Source organism: Tachysurus vachellii, chromosome 11, assembly GCF_030014155.1.
Source record: "Tachysurus vachellii isolate PV-2020 chromosome 11, HZAU_Pvac_v1, whole genome shotgun sequence".
Lineage (NCBI taxonomy): Eukaryota > Metazoa > Chordata > Actinopteri > Siluriformes > Bagridae > Tachysurus > Tachysurus vachellii.
In genome coordinates, this window is record NC_083470.1 from 11,907,394 (window position 1) to 11,933,373 (window position 25,980).

Here is a 25,980-nt window from a genome sequence, read left to right on the forward strand (position 1 = left end):
TTTTTATTGTATTTACAACATATAGTGCATATAATAATTTTTGTTGCAAATAAAACTCATAGTCCATAAATACTGTAGATTTAACTTTGTTTAATATATACATTTAGATAAATCATCAAACATCTGTATGACTTGCCAGTGACTTGCTTGACTCAAGCTACAACTTGACTTGCTTGACATAAAGCAGTGACTTGACTTGACTTGACTCTCACAAAAAATGACTCGGACTTGCTTGAGACTTGGAGGTTAAGACTTGAGACTTACTTGTAACTTGCACATGTGTGACTTACTCCCACCTCTGCCAGATCCACCACATTCAAGGATGCTTCCAGTGGAATAATAACAATAACCAGTGAAAAGAAAAGTAATATTCGTCATGTGGTCATAAGCTTTTACTTTTGCTAAATCAAAAATGCTTCTCTAAATTGACCCTGAAGCTTAATAAAATAACGTTTAATATAAGTATATAGATTTAAAGTGTCAGTTCAACCAACTAAATAATATATTCCTCTTATATTAATTAACATATTGTTTTAATCCGATTTGAATGCACATTTTTGATTGAAAATTTTACTGGGGCAACTAAAATATTTAGTCAAGGTACTAAAATGAGAATAAAATCTAACTTATTTCCTGTCACCTGCTGCTTGCACATCATAAAGCCAATCAAGACATTTACTGAGCAACTTGCATTTTATAATTATTTGTTCATGTAGACACCAATCAGACAGTTTGTACTGAAAATTAGGCAATTATCCCTAAAGTATATCAGCGTGACACACCAAGTCTAGGAACATCAGGTGAACATGTTGAAAAAGTCACTGAAAACAACAAGAATTAAGATATTTGGCTTTAATTTAGTGTCAACTGGGTATTGCAAATTAATACCAAACAAAACATCAAAAGGCTTGAATCATCATGAAAAAAAAAAAAACGTTCTTAATGGTGCAGGAAAAACGTGTTTGAGGTGAAGCAGAGTGAAAAGTGTGTATGCATTCAACAGAGATATTAAAAAAATATTTCACATAACCAGATAAACATCCCATTGTTTAAACAGTTCATTTATATTGTGCTCTTCAGGTTTTACAGCAGCAAGTGTAATAACTTTATCACACAGTAAAAACTCAAATGCCTACAAATGGGACATAGATAAAATCTAAGGGGGAAAAAAAAAAGAAGGAATGCTGTAATTTACAACCAGTTTCACATCAATAGGGTTAATATCTAAAATCTCTAAATAATTTTAGGTGATACTATGTATGGGCCAATACATAAGACACGTGACATGATTAGGGTTTGTTAAAAGACTAAATCATATATGTGTATGTTAGGGTGAGTAAATAAAAGAATACACAAAAATATGACTTTGACATTGTGAGCTCTCAATTAAAAACAAAATTATAATTCAGTATTGTCTTCTTTGTGTTTGTCCATTCTCCTGTATTTGTCCTTATAAACTATTGATTTTTGGATTAGTGATATGCTGCTCTTTTACAAATGACTGGGTGTGATGGGTCTTTCTATATAATCAATCTGAAACTGCAGCATTGCTCTACTTATGAGGGGTAAAAAATCAATATTTAGTTTCAAAGTACACACTATTCCTTTACAAAATCAACTGTATCATGAAAGTTACATAAAGTATACCTAAATCAATATCTGACAAACATGTGAAACAGTACATGGTACAGGAGAAATGAATTAACTCAGCAAAATATTTATAGTCCATATGCATACGAGATCATATTAGATCGACTGGAAATTTCAAGCTTGTGGTGAATTTCACATGGCTATTTAATTAATTTAGCAAATGTAAATCAAGTAACTGTAGGGGAAAAAAAAAGACTGACAGGCAGTTACTCAAAACCTGAGTAATCAACCAAACAAAAGAGTTCTCCCCATCTTTCTGATGCTACAGTATGGGACTGACCTTTATCGATAAATGTTACTCAATAATTAATAAAGATAATTAGAAAGAGCGTAAAAAGTCACCGTGAAATCTGGATGTAGGTCTGTGCAGCAGCATTGAAATACGTTAAAATGATATAGTTATTACTGCTCCAATTATTTTTATTTAAAGAGTAATTCATTAGAAACTAAAGGAAAAAAGGATGTCTATATAACACACATCTCATCAAAATACTGTAATAATCTGGGTGATGTAAATGTGCTCTTCACCAACTGGAAACAGGTTGACCTTCAAAAAAATCAAGATTTCTTTCTTGGGGAAAAAAGCCCTGCCCTGAAGAAAAAAAAAGTCAGTTTTCAAACACATTATTTGTAAAATCCATATATGCCAATATAAAAATTCTATGGTTTCTGCAGCACCGTGGATGCCTGTGTGCATAATGTCTCATAATTCAGTTTGGAAGTCCTAAGTCACAAGACTTAATACATGTCTTTATAGATTTCTTGGAGAAGTGGATGGAGCGAGGTCTCAGATTCAGTCTTCTTAATCATCTGGACCAGCTGAGCATTTTCTGTGACCAACTGTCTCAGGTCAGCCATCTTCTGCAGCAGTTTGGGGAAGAGGTGGACTGATTCTGGATGGTGAGCCTGGAGGTGCTGGTCCAGAGCTTGAAGGATGCTGTCTTGAATCTGCTCGACCTGCTTCACATTTATGAGGCCGGGTCGGTCTGTATCGAGAGACAGATTATATAGACATGAGGTTTGTCTGATAATTTCTAGAAAGACAGCGATTAGAATGTACAGTTACGTGAAGAAGTAACTACACATCATGAAAGGTATTGACTTTTTTAGCATTTTTAGATACAGATAATGTAACTATTATCACCTGCTCAGAGCTGAATCTCAGTGAAATTAATTAACCCTCAATCTAATCTCAGCAATATCCTTTGATTTGACCAAAATTAAATAATAGCATAACAAAGTGCCAAACTCACAATCAGTTTCTGAACTTGAAGTGAACTTCTATTGGCATTATATTTGGATGAAGACAACAGATTCTATAGCAAAAAAAACAATCTCTATCCACGGACAAAAAAAATCTAAACTATATTTGATGCATATCTACTACGCACGATCATACGTCTATATTGCTTCTGTGCTTAATCTCTCACCTCCACACAGTATGATGGCCGCAACAAAAAGAGCCAGGTCACTATCGTCCAGCTCTAGGGCATTGAACTTCACAGCAAATTCAAACTTGGGTTCCATAATTTCACTGAAGGGTTTGCGCAGGCTCCGCAGAAACTCTCTGGTCACAAAGCCCTTCCCATTTGCTACCAAGAGTCCATCTTTATTCATGAGTGATGGTAGCATTGCAAAAATGGCCTCATGGACACCATACTTTAACAAAGTTACCTAGGAGAGAAGTACACAGGCCAAATAAACTCAAAGAATATAAAAGACTGGATCTCCTCAATTTAATGAGCTTGATATAATAGAGGAACACTGAATAATAACCACATAAGAGGCTTTAAAAGGAATGAATCTTGTTCTCAAAACAAAGAGGTTAATGAATACTACTACATTAATACCTGATCATTAAGAAAGAGCTCTACAAAGCCAGGGATATTTTTGGCAAACTCTGTGAGCTCTCGAACAGTTTCCACTGTAGTGCACTGGCAGCGGTAGAAGACATGCACTCCAATTTCTTTGTTTGGGGGAGCACCATTCAGCTGGTTCCAGACTAAACCATTCTCTGCTTGCCACAATGAGTCCATATCATGAATCACAAATGGCTGCAGAAAGAGATGTGCAAAGGCTGATAAATAAACAAAGAAATAAAAAAAAACAACAAAGTTTTCCAAACTTCATCCGTTATGCATTTCAATTAGATGAATTAAACAGGTATGTTACTTTGGATGATGAGACAATGTTGTTCTTGACTGAGATGCGATTTTGATTTTTGGCTCCAAACAAAAACATTTTTTCAATGTCTTGGCAAAATCTAGAATTACCGGGGTACAGTTGGTTTTTCCAGTGAGGATGCTTCGTGCCTTCTTCTTGGTCATATTGAGGTTTTTCTGGTAGGCTGAGTTGACATGCTTTGCCAAAGTTTTGAGATCAGAGCCTCCAGGGTTTAGCAGACTCTTCTCTCCTGCTAGCAGTCCTGCCACCAGCTTCTTCTTCTCTGCCTCTGGCATGCGGCCATAACGAATAGCTGTGGAGTTACAGGATTTAAAAGATTTAGATTTTGACTTCCAGACTTCTAAGATTAAACAGGCTACAAGGATTGTCAGAAAATAATACAAATAAAAAAGTAAATCATCATCATTTAATAGTATTGCCTTTTACTTGCTTATTGTTTAGAGCCTATGTTGAAGTGTTAAAATCACTATGCAAACTATGTAATAATAAAAATATAGGCAAGAGTTCAAAGTTTCCCACAACGCAAATTATCATATTAAATCAGCTCCTCTTATAACCAAATAACAAATTAAATCCAGTAATTATGTATAATTATTATAAGTATGAAACCAAAATTACTTCTTGGAATTTTTATTGGCTTTTTTATGTGACTGCACAAATCTCACCATCATGGGACATGCCGAGAGACAGACACTTCTGGAAGCGGCAGTACTGGCATTTATTGCGATTCTTCTTTTGTATTCGACAGGCCCGTTCGCAGCGCTCATACTCTAGCTTCATACGAATAGTGCGTCTGAAAAAACCCTGGAAATAAAAATAAACCTGTAAGTGTACGCATATATAAGCTGAATACTTGTTGAAAAGGTTACATTTCTTCGATCTTGCCGGCTCAGTTATTTTGGAGGAGACTGTACATTTGTATGTGCACAATATATGGAAGAATATGGAATTCTTTTTTCTTTCACTTTTTTAAACAACATTTTTATATGGTCATGATGAGGGACAATTTTAACATAGATTTATTAGCTAGTCATTTCAATTATAAAAAATGGTGAAAAATATCAAACCTAAAAAGATTTTTGTAAGTTCTGCCCTCAAAAATGGCATATAAAACACAGGGTGTATGCAGTATGATAATTTATCAGCACTGCATCCACATTAATGAGCCTCAATTCAGTTGTGTTTGTAGCAATGTAGCAACGCATCTTATAGTAGTATATGATTTTGGTTGTTGGTTGTATATTTGTATATATACCAGCGTTTGCTATTTTCTTTAGTTTTATTTTTCTTTGTTATTGTTGTATATGCATTTAATGAGAGGTCAATTGACAGGAAAAGATGAAAACTTTTTTCCGACTCAAGCAGTACATAGGTAAAATAAAAGCTAAAATTTTAGAAGATGGTTTACATTCCTTTCACCCTTTCAGCTTTTGGGACATTATCATCCTTTTGTTACCACAAAATCGGAGCGCAGAAGGTGTTCACACATTCCACGCATTCAAGTAGCAGAAAAATCTAACAGGTACCTTGCAGCCCTCACAGGCATGCACACCGTAGTGGAACCCCGAAGCTTTGTCCCCACATATCTTGCACTCCATGTTTAGTCCCGTACCTTCAGACTCATCTCGACCCAACTTTAAATGATCAGACAACGAGAGAGTGGAGCTCTGAAGTGGCTCTGAGATACAATGAGAAAATGATGTTACAGTAAAAACTAGGAATACTGATAGAAGTATGTAAGTGTTTATGAAAAGTTTATAAAAAAAGAAAAAAAGATATTGATGCTATCCAAGCAATATTTCATTCTTTGCATGAACAAACATACAAAACCTAGCTATTAATAATACTGTATACTGTATACAAGGCATACATGAAACAAAGCGAAATAATATGTTAGTCATATCAGTTGTGGAAGTAGTTAGATTTAACATACATGCATATACTAGATGGTGACAACTAATACTGGCATTTTGTTGTGGGCAATAGCTAGTTTGGGCAGAAGTAGTAGCCTTGAGCCAATAAATAAACCCTTCCCTAAGGAATCTTGTGATTGGTCATCTGTAAAGGTCATCTTGCACTTAGTCCAGCTTTGTTTCTTAAAAGATTTTTTTTAACAAATGCGAAAATGAAAATGTTCTCACGAGAGAGCAAACAGAAGAGGTTACAGTATGCAAAAGACCATAAGGCATGCATTTGTCAACCAGTGGCAAAAACTCCTATGCAGGGTTTTTCCTACATTGAAAATTTTTTGCCGGTCGCCAAAACGTTTTTTTGTCCCGCCAAAGCCTTATTTGATGTGTAATTGGGTTTTGTGTGTGAAGCAGGCTACTGACGGAGTGACGGAGAGAACGAGCACAGACTTTGACATTTCAAATATAATTTGGTATCGATGATGTTTACATGTAAAATAAGTTGTAATCGCTTTCTTTTTTACTATCTAGCTTGACAGTGATCATTTTTTCATGAATAAATAGGATAAGAAAAAATCACAAACTGTTACATTTAAAATAAATACAAAGAAACATTTATTGTCAATATTGGGCTTGCGGATCATGTGTGTACTAGGGTACTCTTTGCTGTGTGTGGATGACCATGTCGGTCAGCCACCACCGAAGACCAATTTTGACCCAGGAAAAACCCTGCTATGGAGTGTTGACTTCAGTTTTGCCCTCTTTTTGTTTTTGTTCAGTATGTAACCTAAATACACTGTTGCAGAAGCAAAGTGGTGGCTCTATATTTATTTGGAAGTTGTAAAGAAATTCTAGTATAATGAACAATGCAAAGCTAAGCCTTTGATTCCTAATGCTGTCCTTACAAGAAAATGACCCAGAAAAGATTTACAAAAGCTACAAATCACACAGCCATGTAATAAGGAGCCAGCTGCTTCAGCTGTAACTGCACATAAAATCTTAACACTGACTGCACAGATTCAGATTTGGAGTATATAAATAATTAATCCTGGTCACTGGGGGATAATGTCAATAGCAAAGTTTGGGAATGTTTTCTTATATAACATGTTTGAATAAGAGTACATAGCTGCAAATAAACGAAATAATCAGAAAACAAAACAATTCTTTGTTTAATATACATATAACTGACACTTATTTACCTGGACATGTGCTGGTTGTTATTGTAGTACTGCTGTTGTTCTGTGGTTTATCCTTTTCAGCTTCCTCCCCATTCTGAACACATGGATTGTCCATGGCCTCTTTACTTTCCCCTTCCTCACCCGAGGCAGAGCCAAGACTTTGCAGCTCAGAGGGGTTTGATTCTCCCTCCTGAACCATTAACCACGTTGTGTCCTCAGTAATGTGAGGAAAGTTGAGGTCAGGCTGTGATGACCTTTCATCTTCGGTAATCTCATCCAAAGCCACAACACTCTGCACGACAGTCAGCTCTGCCAGAGTGCCACTCTTCCCCATAGAAGCTTCTCGCTCGACTCCCTCCATGGCACTTCGTCACCTGCCAGCTCAAGTTTGCATCACTCCATCATGCAGCTATTACGGCTTCCCTGCTACGGAGATGGGAAATGTAAGAGACTGCAGTTAATATCATATAATACATAATCAGATGATTTGTTTCATAAGAAATACACAACATGCATATTTAAATAATTATAATGTTATGACATGGTCAATGCTGTAATATTCTTTTATCCCACGTAATACTGACTGATAATTACATGCCCACAACCATATAAAGTAATATATAACACTATATATATTTCTATAGTTGTGCTCAAAGGTTTTCATACCTTGAAAGAAATTTTTAAACATTGCCATTTATTTGGAAAATATGACTGATAATGCAAAAGATTTTTTTTCTTATTTCAGGATAGTGGTCATGTTATTATTTATGTTATAGGCTATGTAATTATCACATAGTTTTTTGACTTTTTTAAAACCCAATGATAACTGAAAGCTGCGCATGGGACGCTCTTGGATGTTCCAATAGGACAATGATCCAAAGCACAAGGCAAGAGTGACCCTCCAATGGCTACAGCAGAAAAAGGTGAAGGTTCTGGAGTGACCATCACAGCCTCCTGACCTCAATCATTTTCAGAGCCACTTTGGGGAGATCTCAAATGTGCAGTCTGTGCAAAACAACCAAAGAATTTACAGGAACTGGAGGCATTTTGCCAAGAAGAATGGGCAGCTATACCACCTGAGGGAATTAAGGATTTCATGCATAACTATTACAAAAGAATGTGTGTCATCATTGATGCTAAAGGGTGCAATACAAAGAACAGTTTGCATGCAAACATTTGAACAGGGATTATCTCCTTATTTTCTTTTTTGTTATGTTTTGTTTGATTGTGTCATTCTGTTATGTCTTACATATTAACTTGATTATTATAAGAAATAAAATTTTGTTTTGCCTTCTCACTCCTGTTTTCTTTAAATTTTTTTTTTTACACATATTGCAAATTCCCCCAAGGTATGTAAACGTTTGAGCACAACTGTCTGTATGTGTATATATATACACACAGTGCCATGTGTAAGAATTCACTCACTTCCACAGATTGTATTGTTACAACCTCCAATCAATATAGTATACAAACATATTTTAGTTTGTGAAAATTTTTATTTTAGTGTTTTTGGTCACAACACTTTCATCACTTCATTATCTCGCAAATAAAACTCTTGTGATGCAGAAAACAAAGATGTGAGAGACAACAAAGTATAGCAAATCCAGTTTTTATGAATTAAGGGACTCACCCATTCTGTCTATTTGAGCTGTGAAATTGACCAAAATACTCTCTACTGGCAAATAAATAACTGTAAGTAACTTATTACTGTAAATATATGTATGCCTTATATGGGAAAATATAGCCCAATTCGTCCAGGCCAATAAACAGACCATGTGAACTTTTCTTGACTTTTGATAGTCATGGTGTAGAAAGCAAAGCACTTCACCATGAGATCCACAATTTTAGGGTAGAACAGTTCCCCCAGTTTCAAGTCAAGGGTGTTTACTTCAGTATTCAGTAGCTGTAGAATATGTTTAGACTCATTCAACCATTTAATGAAAAAGTGTGAGAGCATTTAGGAACATGTAACCAGACTGGTTTTTCCTCCCACCTTTTAGTCCAGAGAGGTGTTGCAATAAACAACAGAAATAGAGTAGCCAAGACAATGAAGAGCTATAATTCTGCAATTTGCAAAAGATTTTTTGTTTCACATGTAACTTTATTTTAATGTATAATCATATGTCACAAATATTCCAGTTAATATCTCACATAATTCCAGTTAACCATCAAGTTAAGCTTGATATTTTTTGACCCCCAGTTTCCAATTCCATTAAAAATGATTTGTTTTTAAATAGATTAAGATGTTGAAGCGTTTTATGGTTGGGGTGAATGGTGACCCCATGTCAAATCTAACTAATGGTATAATAGGGAATAATAGCTTTTTTGTTTCTGGGCAAATCACTGAAATACTTGGGTTTTCTAATTAATCCTCCTTTTGAAGACTGTCCAGTTAATCTGTATTTCACCACAGACCTCATAAGCACCAGCAGCTCCGCAGCCTAGATTGATATTGCTGTTTGTTAACAAAACGCCTGTTATTCAGATATGAAATAAAAACTCCTGCACTTATAGCTGCCACACTTCTTAAACTTAGAGCAAACAAATCCAAAATCTTTTTTTATGATTGCTCAAACTAAACTAAACTTACATATTTAATGAAGTGTAAGAATTTATCACTCATTTTTATTATTTCGAACAAATGAATGAACCCATGCCTAAGCTGTAGATTTGCCCTTTATGATTACAATTCCTTTATGGAAAGTGATAGCTCCAAAACTCAATTCAAACAACTCAATTCAAGTACTGCACATATAGAGTAGAGAAATAACACAGAATAGACACGAAAAGAATGGAAGCTGAAATCAGATTGAGACTGATTTAATCCATGGAATTTTACGATAAGAAGATTATTGAGCCGTCTTGAAAGAATGTGTGTCTGAGTAATGAACATACTGGGAATTTTATTCCAATTTATTTAGGTTTGTAACCTATTGAATAAGAAAATGTGTAGAGTGGTACCAGAGGTGGGTAGTAACGAGTTACATTTACTCCGTTACATTTACTTGAGTAAGTTTTTGAAAAAAATATACTTCTAGGAGTAGTTTTTAAATCACTATACTTTTACTTGAGTAGATTTGTGAAGAAGAAACTGTACTCTTACTCCGCTACATTGGGCTACAATGATTTCGTTACTTTTCTTTTTACCTCTTTGGTATTTTACGCATCAATTTTAATGTTTAATTTTGACAGATAGAGAAACTTCCGCTAAGGCTGTACCACGTGACTGTGTTTCACCAATCAAACGTAGTTGTGCAGTCTCGTCACGTTACCATACTCAATCTCAGCGGCGGGACGCGTTAGTTAGCAACACAAACATGTCAGAATCAACCGTCGGCAATGCAGACACAAACGAGGAGGAAAACCTGCACCCCTGGCCTCATATTGAAAGCATGTTTACCTTAGTAAAAGTGCGAGAGAGCAGCTACAGATAGGCGCATGTTTGTCTTTTAGGTTACATGACAGAGCTCTCAAGTCCTCACCGTGAGACACGCATTTCAGTCAGTTCACACCTTGTATTTCTTACGCTGATAAGTAAGGGAGAACTTTTTCTGCTATATACAATTGAATTAATGGACGAGGTGCAGACATACAGTACACAGAGCAGTTTTGTCGAGTTCAGCTGTTTCGAGTTTTTTTTTATGTGCTCAACTTTACTCAGCGCCGCAAGAGCCGACAAACAGATGACGTCAGACGTGTCGTTTCTCGCAGCGCCGAACACACATATTTAAAGGGATAGTTCACTCAAAATGAAAATTCTGTCATCATTTACTCACTCTCATGTTGTTACAAACCTGTATAAATTTCGTTGTTCTGATGAACATGAAGGAAGATATTTTGAGAAACAAAAACAGCTTTGCAACCAGAAGCTTTAGCTTACCTGAAACTAAGGAAAGCACTAGAGGCTTCCTGAAATTAATTAAAGGAGTAGAGATGTATTTCATTATTATTGCCCTTTCATCAAGGCATCAAATGTGCAACAATCACAACACAAAAGAAACGAAATGTGTGTGTGTGTGTTTCCTTCTGTTGTTCTGTCACTGGAGACACACACACACAGTTTATGAGAATTTATGGGCTGCCTCGTTCTAGTTCTGCCTGGTAAAAAAGTATAAAGGTTTGGAAATTTGTGTTACTTGTGCATATTTATTTTTTTATTTATTATTATTTTATTTATTAAGTACTTGAATTTACCTGAATTATTTTAATTTAAGCTATTTTGTAATGAATTAATTTTAATTTATTTTATTGATTGGATGAGCCATAATTTGCCTAAAGATTATTTTGTATTTTTTTCTGTCTGATTGTTGTCTTGTGTTAAAAAATAAATCAGATGTTACTCAACAGTTACTCAGTACTTGAGTAGTTTTTTCACCAAGTACTTTTTTACTCTTATTCAAGTAATTATTTGGATGTCTACTTTTTACTTTTACTTGAGTCATATTATTCTGAAGTAACAGTACTTTTACTTGAGTACAATTTTTGGCTACTCTACCCACCTCTGAGTGGTACAGACAGAATACATGTATAGTAAGAGCATCTGTTCAGACTTGTCAGTAACCAGTCATACTACTAACTGTACTGAAGTGTGTTGAAGGACACAAACCCACACAAACAGATACCCCACATAAATAACCCCTTGTAAGGATGAAAGACATTTGTACCGTCGTTTTATTGTTTTGACCTTTCTTCAGAGTTTCATTTAGAGCAGTGCAGAAGTACTTTTTCCACCCTCATCCTTCACGATGCCTTAACTTTATTACGCTTAACAGCTAAAATTAATATATTATAATATAATACCCTGATATGCACACTCATCTTGGTATGCTTTTGCTTAAATGTTTTTGTTACAATCTGGAAGAAATATAGAACTGAGCTTATTTTATCCTATGTAGAGTGTTATGTTTTCTGATCTCACCTCGAACACAATTATATCTTCTAAGCAAACGTATAAATAAAGCCAGAAAGTCAAACGTCAATCTGCTTGTACACTGCTAGTCTCGTCTTAAATCTGAAATTGCAATAATAAATCATCCAGTGACTGATGATTTCAAGTATCCTGACTGTTTAGCTGCTGTATTTTTTTTTCTTTAAGCTTGACCTATGTAAAGTATCTTGTACAATTTATTTCTACTTTCTAAACTTAATGAAGCATGTTTCATTTCAGAAGCAATAATGCATGCACATGCATCGACCCTACACCTGTATATATGCTGTGGCAAGTTTAGCTGTGCTGCTGTTTTTACACAGTTATACGTGTAACTCTTTCTATGAGTATTAATACACATGCTCATAAATAGGAACAGACTGAATGTTATGTATATTTATTGACTCACATATGCTTCAGTCTTTACCATGCTATCCATATCCAGTGGATGGAAAGTAAAGGGCATTGGGGAATATGCATAGACACATAGGATCTAGGTGAAGGTTAAATGCTAGAAGAAGAAAAACACTGCACAAAAAAATTAAGGGTACTTAATTAAGGCTTATTCAATGCAAACTGATCATGATTACTACAGACGTGTGTACATAATAACAAAGAAACAGACTTGTGTACAAAAACCTCATAACATTTCCTTTCATTTTTCACTATCAGCTTGAATGTTTTTATATGGCCAATAGACACTATGATATCTTTACACAATGCTATCATACTGTGATCATTTTAATCTGTAACACCCCTAGCTACAACTTTTACTCTGAACAGATGAGAAACATGGAGAAATGAAGGCTGCTTTGTTGAATCGTCTTCAGTTATATAATATAGTGTGAGTGGAAAAATGCAGCACTGGATCTGCTACATAAGCTGCGAAGGTTCATGTCTTGGAAATAGACTTGCTGAACTATTTTAAAGAATAACAGTGAAAGAGAAAATGTATTTAGACACCACAAATGACCACAAAGTACTTGTTACATAGTTGATGTTGGCAATTACAGTTTCAAAAAAATCTATGGTAAGAAGAAATTAGCATTTTGCCGCACTGTGTTTTAGTTTTGGTTCATTCTTCTTTGAAAATCTAATTCAAATCAATTCCCCAAAGTTATAAGGGTCCCTCTAATGGACGGTCCATTTCAAAACTATCTGGTAATCTTTTATGGGATTTAAGGCCGTTGATTGGCTGGACCAACTGAAACAGGTAGTTAGCGATCTATAATGACATCACTTGCCAACTTGGCATGTTCAACATGCTAAAAGGGGGAAAAAATACCATGGACACTTTCTTGAAAACATAGGTTTTTTGCTCAGTCTAAGCATATAAAGCTCATGAAAAACTGCATTTTTGACCAGCTAGCCAGTTGTTAGTTATATAAGTTAATCTAATGTTGTTTTAACCGAGTACTGTCTGTACATCAATTGTGCTAAAGCCACTACTATCTTAATACTCATTTAAAAGTTTATGAACATAGATCCATGTTGATTTACCATTACTCCATAAATAAATATGAATCTCATAGTTGTGAAAAATACTGAAAGGTAACAGGTGGATATTTCAAGTTGAGGGGGCTTTCTGTGGCTTTTTTTTGTTGAAGAATGCAGATGCTAATTGCAACTTTTCCTCAATGCAGCATAAATTCCTCTATGTCATGCTATATGTGCCATTCATGTTTCCTTTGGTGACTTATCATGAAGCAGCCCCATATCATGATGCTCTGACCTCTGTATTCCACTGTGGGTTTGGTGTTCTTGGGATAATCACTGTAAACCTTCGTTCCTTAAAGATGAACTGAATTGCTGACAATTCTCATTTTCTGTTTTGTCTAATCAGAACAAATTGTTCCATAAAAGTGCTGATTTTTCTCTAAATTCCTTTTAGATGTGCTTCTATTTTATTAGCAGCTGTCTTTTGCATGGTGCGGAGGATTGTAGTGCAGTTCTGTGTAACTCTGTTTCCTGCTGCTTTCTACTTCCTGCTGCTTTCAGGTCATGCTTCAACTCATTTTGAGTGACTGCTGTTTCCCTTATACCTTGCTTATCATCATTTTAAGAGAATGTTGTGAAATCTAACATGGCATACCTGTAAGTGAAGCATTTGTTGTGGTTCCTTAAACTGTCCACCTGCATATTATCTGAGAAATGGATTGTTAAACATCTTTGTTATGGCTCTGTGGCTTCCCCCATTTCATTGTTGTGTAATAATATTGTACTCTCGAAAGCTCCTTAACGGAACATCTTTACATACATCTTTTACATACATCTTTACATTACATGTACATACTGAGTACTTTTTTCTCTAGTAATTCGGTTTTAAACATCTTTTCATGCTTTTTGTTCACATTTACAAATACAGAGTGAAACCCCATTGTGTGTGTAAACATGAAAGGGATAATATACTGAGGAAAAAGAACAAAAACAGCATTGTGAGACATAAGTATGTTGATTGGCTCTGCTTTTTTCTCCAAAAATTGAAAAGGCATTGCTGGGTCTGCATGAAGCTGCTGTCTGAGAGTTGATGACCCCCCTGATGACCCCCTGATCTGATGATATCACCATCATACACAGCAGCAAAGATCTAAAAAATATCTTTACTTATTCTGTCAGAATGATCAGCTCATCTTTAAACATATCCATATCCTGGCATACCTGGGTTAAGCTTGTACTATGTAAACAACATGAAATAACGTAAAGGGTCAATTTAAAGCAAACAAAACCCCATAAGGATATTGCATTCCTGTTTACACTGTATATAAATATATGGTGCAGGATATAGTCCCAAACGTTTAAATAAAGCTCTTTATGTCTGCTGCAACCTGACACAACTACACTGCCACAAAACCTTGCCACAATGTTTACAAAAAAATCAATGCCAATTCTGTCACATTGTTGTTGATCATGTTGCTCAGGTGTCCCAAGCACTGAAGTAGCCTTTCACTAGCTAGCAGTCCTGTGCTGTCCTGAGACTTTGTGCTGTTAAATTCCTGGTAAACATTGACTTATATAGTTCTGCGAAGCAGCTGTTTTGCCAGATAAGTTTTTTGTTTATTCTAGTGCACTTAAGCAACCTTCATACACAAAGCAGGACTAGCTAATATTGCTTCCTAAGCGTCTGCCAGGAGAAAACCGCAAACAAGCACAGAAAAATAACTTCACTCACTAGCTAGCTAGCAGCTCAGCTAGCTCTGTATGGTCCAAATCATACTGACAGAACACTTAAGTGTGTCAAGGATTACTAAATCCAAGATGTCTAAAGCTTGAACTACACAACTTACTAGTGATCAAGGTGTCCAAAAGTTGTTGTATTTTGTTTTCTAACTTGTCTGAACAACACAAACATCTACGTGGTTAGTCATCAGCGGTCCTACCTGCTGTTCCTGCTGTGTTTGGTCTTGTTTAAGGTTCCCAGGACGAAGGATAAGTGTCCAAATTCTTCTCTGTAGATATCAACTATTTCCAAGCAGCGTTCGTTTACACGTAGCGGTCGCATGACCAGAGAATATGTTTGAGTTGTATTTTTTCTGCTTGACCATCACATCGCTTCAGTCCGTAATATCCGATTTGTTTTCTTACCAGCTGCTAGCTAGCTAAAGCTAATGCGCGTGCCCTTTTAGATGTACAAAACTTACTGACATATAGATAATAACACACTTCCGTTGTTATTTATGCTGTTCGAGTTGACATTCTGTCTGAGAGTGGGAGCTAACAACCGCTGACAAAGTATCCGAGTAAACTTTGGTTAAATCTCGCTTTGATCGCTCACAGGATTGACAGCAAAACCACACACAGTGCGTCAACCGTGGCGTGACGGAGACTGGGCGTGGCCTAATGACGTACACAACCTATTATTATTAGTAGTAGTAGTAGTAGTACTAGCACTAGGACTAGTATAATATACAGTAGTGGTAGATTTAATACACCACGTTATTATTTCATCATGAAAAGACTTCTATTTAAAATAATTCAGTACACGTGTTAGTAATACACAATACACAGCTGTATTAGGTCTCTGCATGCATGCATGCACTCCATCTGTGCTTTATGTATTACTATATAAAACAAAATTACACTGCAGTGCTTGCCAGATGTCCTATGTTGGTCCTGTGTACCCATTTATACAGAATGATAATACATAAGGACACGACCACGTGTGGTGTAGATCTTAGACTCAGCCTGGTCTCAGACTCCACTGCCTAAGGTATTAGTTTTGGTGCTTGGTTTTTGGGTCACATTTGGCACATGTGAAGGATGAGGATTCTTGTATTGTTTTAGGTCACCGCCTGGTGTCGCCCCTGACTTACTGTATTTGCTATTTTGCTGCCTTACTGTATTTGCTATTTTTGTATATACATGTAAGATAACTCATTTAAAGGTAGCAAATGGAGATGTCCCTATAAGGAACCTATAAAGTTACGAAGACTACACAGAGTTAACGAGTAAAAACAAATGAAATGTATTTACATTGTACTGGTGGAATTGAATACAAAAGTAATTGATCTGTTTAAATTGTGACACCAGTACCTTATTGACCAATTGACTTGATAACGAAAAACACTGTAAGACTGAAACTTTATTTAAAAACCCTTCCCACTTTTTGTCACTTAATGAAGACCTGGTGTAGGCAGAAAGGCATAACGAATCCACACGCATATAAACACAACTCAGTGTTATTACATTTACACATTTAAATGTGTAAATGTTTTCTTTGTTTAATATATAAATATCCAATATTACTCATATATATATACTTTATTCTTTTAAGTCTCACACATTTTTGTTTGTTTGTTTGTTATGATTATTACTATTTATTGGAATTACAGTTTTAATTGGAGAAGTGAAGCATGTATAGTGTATGTTTACATCACACACTACAATACAATTATTTATAAGCACAAACAAATAAATATCAGATACATATACAGTATATCCTTGTTTCTTGGTTCCTTGGTACATTTTAATACTTTACTGATTCCTCGAAGCTATATTCTAAGACAACAATTAAAGAATTGGGGCGCATTACAAGGGGTTCTATATTGTTAAAATTGTCACATTCTTAGAAAGTGGTAGTAATTTCCAAACATCTTTTCAATAAATCCAAAGTTGGTTGGTTTATTTTGACTGTGGGTAGGAGGGGGGAGAGTGTGTTGACCACAGAACCTGAGAAGCTATATTATTATTAATTTAATTAAGTTATTTAAAAACAAATATAGTTTTCATAACTTTTTACCCATCTTTACCAATGTTGCCAATAATTCGGTAGCTGAAAAAACAAGGTGAGGTTTCCTATGACAGTGGTTTTCAGCCCCTTATCATCCCCCTAGCATTTTCTGCCCCAACACATAAGTTGTACAGAAATAGAAGTATTAGAAGTGTTAGAAGTATTAGAACGGCAAGGCCAAATCTGCTGTTTTTGCTAAAAAATGAAGACATTTGGGTTTGTGATAAAAAAAAAATTATATAAAAGTGTCCACAAATATTTGTAATTAAGTCTTTTTGAATAGTAAAACAAAAGACTCAAAGCCTTTTTTTTTTTGCTTCCTTTCAGTTGGGTTTATGTATAAATTGTTTTTATTTCATAATGTTGGGAAACATAGGAAACTACTAAGCAGATTAGCCAGCTTCCTCTTTTGGACAATGACTTGCTTGTTGAAAAAACTATACTTGTGAATTTTTTAATTCAATTAATTTCAATTCATTTGAATTTTATTTTTATACTTTTATATATTTTTTTACTTTACTTTTTTTTTTACTTTACTTTATATATTTTATATTTTATACTACTTATTTATACTTTCAATGATAAATATTGCTACAAAACAGCTTTAAAGAAATGTATAGATTTTAATTTCATAGATTTTCCCTGATGAAAAAGCCAGAGGCTATATTGACAACGAAAATCACCCTATGTGAATATGAGCATCAGAGTTATTTCTGAATTCATTATAGTTATTATAGCATGAATTCTATTTTGTTGAAGGTACCAACTGTTCAATGATGGAGACTTGAGTGTTAAACCTGTTTAGTGGATTCATCCTTCTTTAATCTGGCCATGCTAGTTTACATTTACATTTATAAACAAAAAGGGATGATCCATGAAAAATTGGGAAATTAGACACACTGTTCATGGTTTTATCCTACAAGAGGAGAAAAAACTAGAAAAACAAACAAACAAACAAAAAAAACATTAAAAGTTGTACCTTGGCCAAAGCAAACATGAACCTTTTCAGACAACACATTATTGATCAGTCTAAAGTTCTGAGTGCACAACTTAACTGGAACATTTCAAAAACATTTATACACATAAAAAACACACAAAAAAACTATTTAACAGTTTGCAAAACCTAATAATCATCATTGTAATATGCAATGCGAGGTTCCAACATTTTGCATGGTCTTTGACAGATATTAGGATAAACATTATATTCACAAACCTTTTTGTCAAATATCTAAATAGAGCAGTTACTGTCATACGTTTGCACAACAACAGCAAGTGAGGTCAGTGTATTTCTGTTACTGGAAGAAGAAGCAGAAAACATTTCCGGTAAAGTAAAACAGATAACTTGATTTATTTTGTCTACAGAAATAGACAAACATAGTCTACAAATATATAAAAATAGAGGAAATATAGTTTACATGATCATAGTTCAGTTACCCACTACATTGTTCAGTCATAAACTTACTGTATGCTAGAAAAATAATCAGATGATTTTTAGCTGTGATGTGATGATTCTGCATGTTGTGAAACTTCTGGGGAAGTAGCATTTTGAGACCAGCCTCAAGGCAAATTATAAAAATTCTGAGACCAGTCAAATCCAGTGGCCAACAGAACAGGTTAGTAACTTATCTGAAACCTTTTTTGTGTCAAAATATTTTTGTCATTTTGATGATAGTTATTCTTCTAGTTTTACCATACAATCCAGGTTCTGAACTTTAGAGCTCTGCATGAGAAGCCAATAAAAAGGACAATAATGCATATTATACTACTCTTTCTGCTTGTGCTTCATGTCCAGGAAACAGGTTTGTATATAATATAATATAATATAATATAATATAATATAATATAATATAATATAATATAATATAATATAATATAATATAATATAATATAATATAATATAATTTGTGCTATACTGACAAAAGTACAACACTGTTGGTGGGTTTTTCAGTCTCGCATATGGTACGGTGTTATGCCACTTTTCACCCATCACATGGAACATGCAGTAATATTTTGGGAGAGGTTTCACAGAATGACTGTTGTATGAATCCAGCATATGGCTATTTGGATAAAGACAATGTTTGCCAGTCTTGCAGGTAAGCTATGCTCTAATTTAGGGGCTACTGTCATTGTTCTGTAGTCCTTTTTTACACTGGATTCAGCATGTGCCTAAGTGTTTCCACGAACATTGAAGGAAAGGTATTATTTCTGTTATGACCACTAAACAATTTCACTTGACAGTGTTACTTTATAAAATACAGAATTTATCTATATCATTCATTAAATCATCAGTTTTTTTAGACATGTATTTGAAATCTATGGCTTATAAATGAATCTATATTAAAAAATCAGAGAACTCACATTTCAGTTATTGCACTGTATTGCGGATCAAGGTTTAGACAGTAGCCTAAGATTTGTTAAACAAAGTGCAAAACAAACACAAAACAAAAGATTTATGAGTTACTAGTATGAAATAAGACTACATACAACTAGAGATTTCAGAAATTACTTTAAACAACAGAAATAACTAGGAACATGGACACAGACCAACTAATAATTGTAAGAAAAAAACGTATAATAGAAAATCATGCCATAGATGACAGAATATTAGCAGTGCAACGACAAATGTCTAAATAAAAGAGTCTTTGATTAGCTGGGCAATAAACTTCTGCTGAGGAGCTTAAACACAGACCTGCAGGAACACAGAGTTGTTTATACATATTTATTTTTTATGTATGTACTCTAGGTTGTACAAGATTTGTAGCAGCTATAAAATACTGCAACACTGGAAAAACAATACTAATAATAGATATAAAAAATATCCCATCATTCTCTCCTCTCCATGTAACTAAGCACACTGCATTGCCAATAAGGGGTCAACAAAGAATCATGATGTCTGCAGGTGTAACACCAGCTGTAGAAAAATTCTATGACTATGATTATAATCTAGATGACAATACAACACCATAAGCATAGGTTTTTAATTAATAATACCAGTGTAGTGGAGTACAGTCTAATTCCATATCAGCCCCTGAGTCTTTCTAATAATATGGTTACAGTGGACCTTAATCTTATAATAAAAACAGAGCATGATAAGTGATATGTCCCCAGCATTAGTAGTACAATTTGTTGTTGGTACCAGAAGGCTGGAACAGAAATGATTTCCATTTAAATTAATATAATTCCACATCCAGGTTTCTAATAAACACTTTACTTCACTTTACTGACTTCTATACAAGATCAACAATCTAATCAAATACTCTGGTTATAATACCCTGGAATAGTTTTTCAGTATGTGTTGAAGTGAAGCTGAATGTTTGCGCACAGAATTGCTTCATGGTCCACATGGTCCCCCTGGAGTGCGTGTTCAGTGACATGTACTGAGGGAGTGACACAGAGAAAGCGTGCCTGCTACGGCACTGGGAGTTGTCCTGACCCTCATCATCTAGGAAATATACAAACAAAACCTTGTGAAGACATCAGCTGCTGCCCAGGTATAAAAATGGACATAAGGCTTCAGCAAATATCCACTACATGGCCAAATATTTGAGGACACCTAATCATAACATTTATATGTGTGTTGAATCCTATTCCAGACTTAGTCCCACCTTACAATTACAACAACCTCCACTTTTCTGGGAAGGGTTTCAAATAGACTTTAGGGATTTGTTCATTCAGACACAAGATCATTAGTTATGTCAGGCAGTTATATCATGTTTGGGCTACTTAGTTCCAGTGAAGAGAATTTGTAATGCTACAGCATACAATTGTGTGCTTGAACATTGTGGGAACAGGTCAGGGAGGATCCACATATGGGTGTGATGGTCAGATGTCCACAATATTTTATTTAACTAGATTTTTTTTAACAACAAACACAAGTGTGGCAGTTTCTTAACAGATGGATTTTATTTTAGAAAATGGAGGATGGTCTGAGTGGGGTCCATGGCAGCCTTGCTCAGTTACATGTGAAAGAGGATTCAAAAAGAGAACGAGGACCTGCTCTAACCCCTATCCAAAATGTGGGGGTGGTTGTGACGGTTATGGCGAAGAAGTTGGAAATTGTGACACCGGGATCGTCTGCCCGAGTATAATAACTTTTTTCTAAATGATAATTGACAAACATATTAATCATGTAATGAGTAAAACACAACAGGGCATACATTTACAGAAATTTCATCAATGACAGGATTGATTATTGTCTATTAACGGTATGTATTGAAGTGCTTTATTCCCAGCAGCAGTTTGTCAGTGATTGCAATTATTTAATTAATAACACAAAACACATAATACTCTTTATTTGTACATCACTAGATTAAATTTAAATTTATCATTAAACTTAGGTGCCCAGCTTCATATCACCGATTTTAATTAGTCCATAGCTTCTCTCTTAGTATATATGATAGGTGGCATACTTATTGAGTTAACTTTACATAAAAATAATATAAATAAGATATAAAAATAAAATAAAAAAAACAAGTAAGCAAAATGATAATAAATTAATTAAATAAAAAAATTCTTTTCCAAAACGATTACTTCCACTTCACACCTTCATTAATTTTACTCACTTGAATTAATTAATTAATTATGTTAATTAATTGTTAAAAAAACTAATTGTTAGTTTGTTCTGACAGAGGAAACTTATTTAATTAATGTTACAATAGTCCTGCAAGCTTTGCCATATCATTGTATTATGTATTAATTTAATAGTGTCCTTTGTTCATTTATGTTGTTTATTAATAGTTGCTACAGAATCGATAATGCGTTAGAATGAGTACATTAATACAAAACTGTGATTTGGTTTGCAGCTGGTTCGTTATAGCTGTACTGTTATAGAAAAATGGCCAGCAGCTTCTGACCAATCAGAAATCAAAAATTCAGTTTGTTATAAGTTGTATTATGGTATTGTGTTTCATTCCTAGCTCATGGAGGCTGGTCTGCATGGGGGCAATGGAGTGCATGTTCAAGCACATGTAAAGTAGAGGGTGGTTTAGTACCTCAACAGAAGAGATACAGGACATGTACAAACCCGCCACCATCTGATTCACCACGTGGAAATAATTGCCCAGACTCAAACACAGACACTCAACACTGCACAGGACTGCCTTTTTGTTCAGGTGAGACATGTGTCAGGAGATTATCCTATACATCATTTCCTAAATTTTATTATGACGATCTGTTACTTTAACAGAGAAATAAGTTGTTAATGCTGAAAATGCTGTTGTTAATAAGTGCTGTTGTTAAGAGAGGAAACATGTCTTCACAGTGAATGGAAACTGGGGGGCATGGTTTGCTTCCTCTGAATGCTCTGTGACATGTGGCGTGGGACTACAGACACGGCGCCGTAATTGTGATAATCCTGTACCTAAGTATGGAGGCCGGGGTTGCCCAGGAGACAATACCAAAGCATTTGCTTGCACTGTTCCAAAAAGATGCCCAGGTAAAACACATTTATGAGAACATTTATTTTCCATTTAGATTAATTATGTATGTTATGTATCAAAGATGGGGGGCACGGTGGCTTAGTGGTTAGCACGTTCGCCTCACACCTCCAGGGTCGGGGTTCGATTCCCGCCTCCACCTTGTGTGTGTGGAGTTTGCATGTTCTCCCCGTGCCTCGGGGGTTTCCTCCGGGTACTCCGGTTTCCTCCCCCAGTCCAAAGACATGCATGGTAGGTTGATTGGCATCTCTGGAAAATTGTCCCTAGTGTGTGATTGCGTGAGTGAATGAGTGTGTGTGTGTGCCCTGTGATGGGTTGGCACTCCGTCCAGGGTGTATCCTGCCTTGATGCCCAATGACGCCTGAGATAGGCACAGGCTCCCCGTGACCCGAGGTAGTTCGGATAAGCGGTAGAAGATGAATGAATGAATGAATGAATGTATCGAAGATGTCAATAAAGAATAACTTTATTGCAGCACATAGTGACAAAGTACATGCAGAACATGCAGAAGTGAACCTTGAACCTTGAGTTACTGCTCAGACATTTACTGTCGTTCTAGATATAAATTAAGAATAACATTTGACCATTTTCCATTCTCACATTACTGTTGTTATTATAGGTCTGACCACCCAAATGGTGGGGTGATACATTTGTTTATGCAGATATCATTCTGAATGTTAATTATGGTCAAATATCCCTTTGTTCAGGGATGGTTCTTGATGTCCCACTGCTGCACTCATACTTTAATTGACTCCTACTTGAATGTTATTTCAGCTGGTATTATCCACATATTGCTGAGACAGAGATAAACTGAATCTATGATACTGTACTCTATGATACCTAAATTCTTAGAATACTTAGAATGATGTGCACTTGAATAATATTAAAACAATACAAACCCTGTAACAATGAACAAGAAAAAATGTTTTGTTTCTTTTAGTGGATGGTCAGTGGACTGAGTGGTCTGAATGGTCTTCCTGTGACTCATCAAACCAAAGGAATATTACATGTAAAAATAGATTGGGGAGGCGAAGGAGACTGAGAGAATGTGAAGGCAGGAAATATGATGGAAATTTCTGTAAGGGAGATGGTGTGGCATTCGGCTACTGCTATGACATTCAAGACTGTGAAGGTAAATAGTTATGTTAGTACCAACTAACATAAAACTTTAAATAATAAATCTTGTAAATTTACAGAAAAGAGATGTATTTCAAATCTTATTATTATTATTATTATTATTGCTCCAAAAATTTCTTTGCATTTTGTTGTATTGTTCTCTTAATATGCATATGTTCATATATAAAATTGTTTTGTTTGTATATTGTTTTTTAATTGTACTTACTTGACTGTTTTATGTCTTAACTAGCTGGACCTGATCTTATAATACCAAAAGCCCTTTGGTCAGAATGGTCTGATTGGAGTTACTGTAAACCTCACTGTGGAGAACATTCTACACAGACAAGGAAGCGGGAGTGTATTCCTGACATTTCAAAGTACAGGTAAAGTGACGTGACCTCTTTATGTTTTTTTTTATTATTATTTATTACTGTTTTCTTTTAATTTGTACTGAACAACATTTTCTTAGCATGTAATATTATGTGCCTTTAAGATATTTGTGAATTTGGGCAATATGAAATCAAGCAAAAAAATTTCCCATTTCCCCTAACAGTGAACAGAATCTAGAGATTTTCTCAGGAAAAGCAGCTATTACCTGCCCAGATTTGGCTGAAAAAGATGAGTCCAGACCATGTCGAAATCTTCCGCCATGCTAGATCAGGTTCTATTTTTCTTTCTGTGATGCCTATTTGTGTACATTATGTACACTTTCTGCTATTTCCTCTATCAGTAGGTAATAAAACACATCTATTACAGAATGTTCTGCATTTATGTATAACAGAGGTGTGGTGATTGTATTCAAGAAATACATTAAATGCATTTTCTTTGCTTGGATTTTTCACTGTACATTTTCCTTTTTGCAGCATATTAATAAATCATGCTTTTGTGTCTTGCAAGACTGGACAACCTTATTTAGAATTTTTATTGGTTGTGATGCGCTTGTGATAATTGACATACAGAAATTGATCATTTCCTAAGGATTTTCTTTGTATAAAATGTGCAAAATGTAAACATAATCCAGTTTTTAACATGTTTATTATTATTATTATTATTATTATTATTATTATTAGTAGTAGTAGTAGTAGTAGTAGTAGTAGTAGTAGTAGTAGCAGTAGTAGTAGTAGTAGTATAAATTATTTTTATGTATTGTAATTTTGAACCCTTTTTAAAGTGGCTCTGCCAACATTACTATTGACACATTTGATACCAGTGTTGTAGTATCAGAAAGCAATACTTGAGTAAAAGTAAAGTATTTATACTCTGTTACATTACAACACTGTTTGATACACTATCATTGTGTAAACTTAACACTTAAAAGACAATGTGAAATCCACAGATTGTCAAGATTAATAAAGGCCTTTTCAACGGCCATTTGTGGATTTACGGAAGTGACGCACAAAACATTCACAACATTGTCGGAGGGCTGTTTTGATTGATATTGATCATTTCATCGCGCGGTTAAAAATCTAACATTAAGATTAGGACTGTGTTTGTTCAGTGGTTCGAGGCTAAGACCCAGACATAACTTACTTTCTGTTATATTTATATATATAGTGATTTAGAGTTCAAAAGAAATAAAAATTAATAAAAAACGTTACACTTTTATAGTGAAGCTAGAAGGCTACATACCAACTAGCAATGCTTCAGTGCGTTTACATTACAAAAAATTAATTTTAAGGACCTAAAAAGCTTGCTTGGTGAGACTGTAGTGTCTTGTGCTGTATATTAGGTATTATAAATAATAATATAATGCTATAATATAATGCAATTACATAAAAAAAATACAAAAAATTGAAACAATGTAGGGGGGGCACGGTGGCTTAGTGGTTAGCACGTTCGCCTCACACCTCCAGGGTCGGGGTTCGATTCCCACCTCCACCTTGTGTGTGTGTGTGTGGAGTTTGCATGTTCTCCCCGTGCCTCGGGGGTTTCCTCCGGGTACTCCGGTTTCCTCCCCCGGTCCAAAGACATGCATGGTAGGTTGATTGGCATCTCTGGAAAAATTTTCCCTAGTGTGTGATTGCGTGAGTGAATGAGAGTGTGTGTGTGTGTGCCCTGCGATGGGTTGGCACTCCGATGACGCCTGAGATAGGCACAGGCTCCCCGTGACCCGAGGTAGTTCGGATAAGCGGTAGAAAATGAATGAATGAATGAATGAATGAAACAATGTAGAAAGCCCTGAATTGCATGCAACTTATTTGCAAGTCTCAAATTTCACAATAAATAGAGAGATCAAGCGATAAAATAACCGGCTGAAGATTATTAATTAATATACATGATGCACACTGATGGGCGCTATTTGGTGTATCTTACCTGTAGTGTTTTACATTGTCTGCACAACTAACTTTAAAGC

At 35.1% G+C, this 25,980-nt stretch overlaps 2 protein-coding genes across 2 annotated transcripts; one reads left to right on the forward strand and one right to left on the reverse strand.

Moving 5' to 3' along the window:
• Positions 1–1,053: 1,053 nt before the first annotated feature.
• On the reverse strand, positions 1,054–15,673 carry ppardb (peroxisome proliferator-activated receptor delta b). Its single transcript, XM_060880701.1, has 8 exons — positions 15,227–15,673; positions 6,944–7,348; positions 5,361–5,512; positions 4,500–4,638; positions 3,924–4,126; positions 3,501–3,704; positions 3,081–3,324; positions 1,054–2,636 (listed from the first exon to the last, which is right to left on the reverse strand). Exons 2-8 carry the CDS (start codon positions 7,281–7,283, stop codon positions 2,389–2,391), a joined length of 1,530 nt encoding a protein of 509 aa, XP_060736684.1. The 5' UTR covers positions 7,284–7,348; positions 15,227–15,673; the 3' UTR covers positions 1,054–2,388.
• A 2,682-nt stretch (positions 15,674–18,355) lies between these two features.
• LOC132853969 (properdin-like) lies at positions 18,356–24,523 on the forward strand. The gene is made up of 11 exons (XM_060882062.1): positions 18,356–18,399; positions 18,618–18,689; positions 18,779–18,875; positions 19,025–19,169; positions 20,401–20,567; positions 20,988–21,158; positions 21,993–22,187; positions 22,337–22,510; positions 23,452–23,643; positions 23,878–24,010; positions 24,181–24,523. Exons 3-11 carry the CDS (start codon positions 18,827–18,829, stop codon positions 24,281–24,283), a joined length of 1,329 nt encoding a protein of 442 aa, XP_060738045.1. The 5' UTR covers positions 18,356–18,399; positions 18,618–18,689; positions 18,779–18,826; the 3' UTR covers positions 24,284–24,523.
• Positions 24,524–25,980: the final 1,457 nt, after the last annotated feature.

Coding starts and splice junctions, on each gene's coding strand:
- ppardb (XM_060880701.1), bottom strand. CDS start 7,283: ATGGAGGGAGTCGAGCGAGAAGCTTCTATGGGGAAGAGTGGCACTCTG. Junction 4,639..5,360: donor ATGCCTGTGAGGGCTGCAAG/GTACCTGTTAGA, acceptor TTTTATTTCCAG/GGTTTTTTCAGACGCACTAT. Junction 4,127..4,499: donor TCTCGGCATGTCCCATGATG/GTGAGATTTGTG, acceptor GTAACTCCACAG/CTATTCGTTATGGCCGCATG.
- LOC132853969 (XM_060882062.1), top strand. CDS start 18,827: ATGCATATTATACTACTCTTTCTGCTTGTGCTTCATGTCCAGGAAACA. Junction 19,170..20,400: donor AATGTTTGCCAGTCTTGCAG/GTAAGCTATGCT, acceptor GTTTGCGCACAG/AATTGCTTCATGGTCCACAT. Junction 23,644..23,877: donor TGACATTCAAGACTGTGAAG/GTAAATAGTTAT, acceptor TGTCTTAACTAG/CTGGACCTGATCTTATAATA.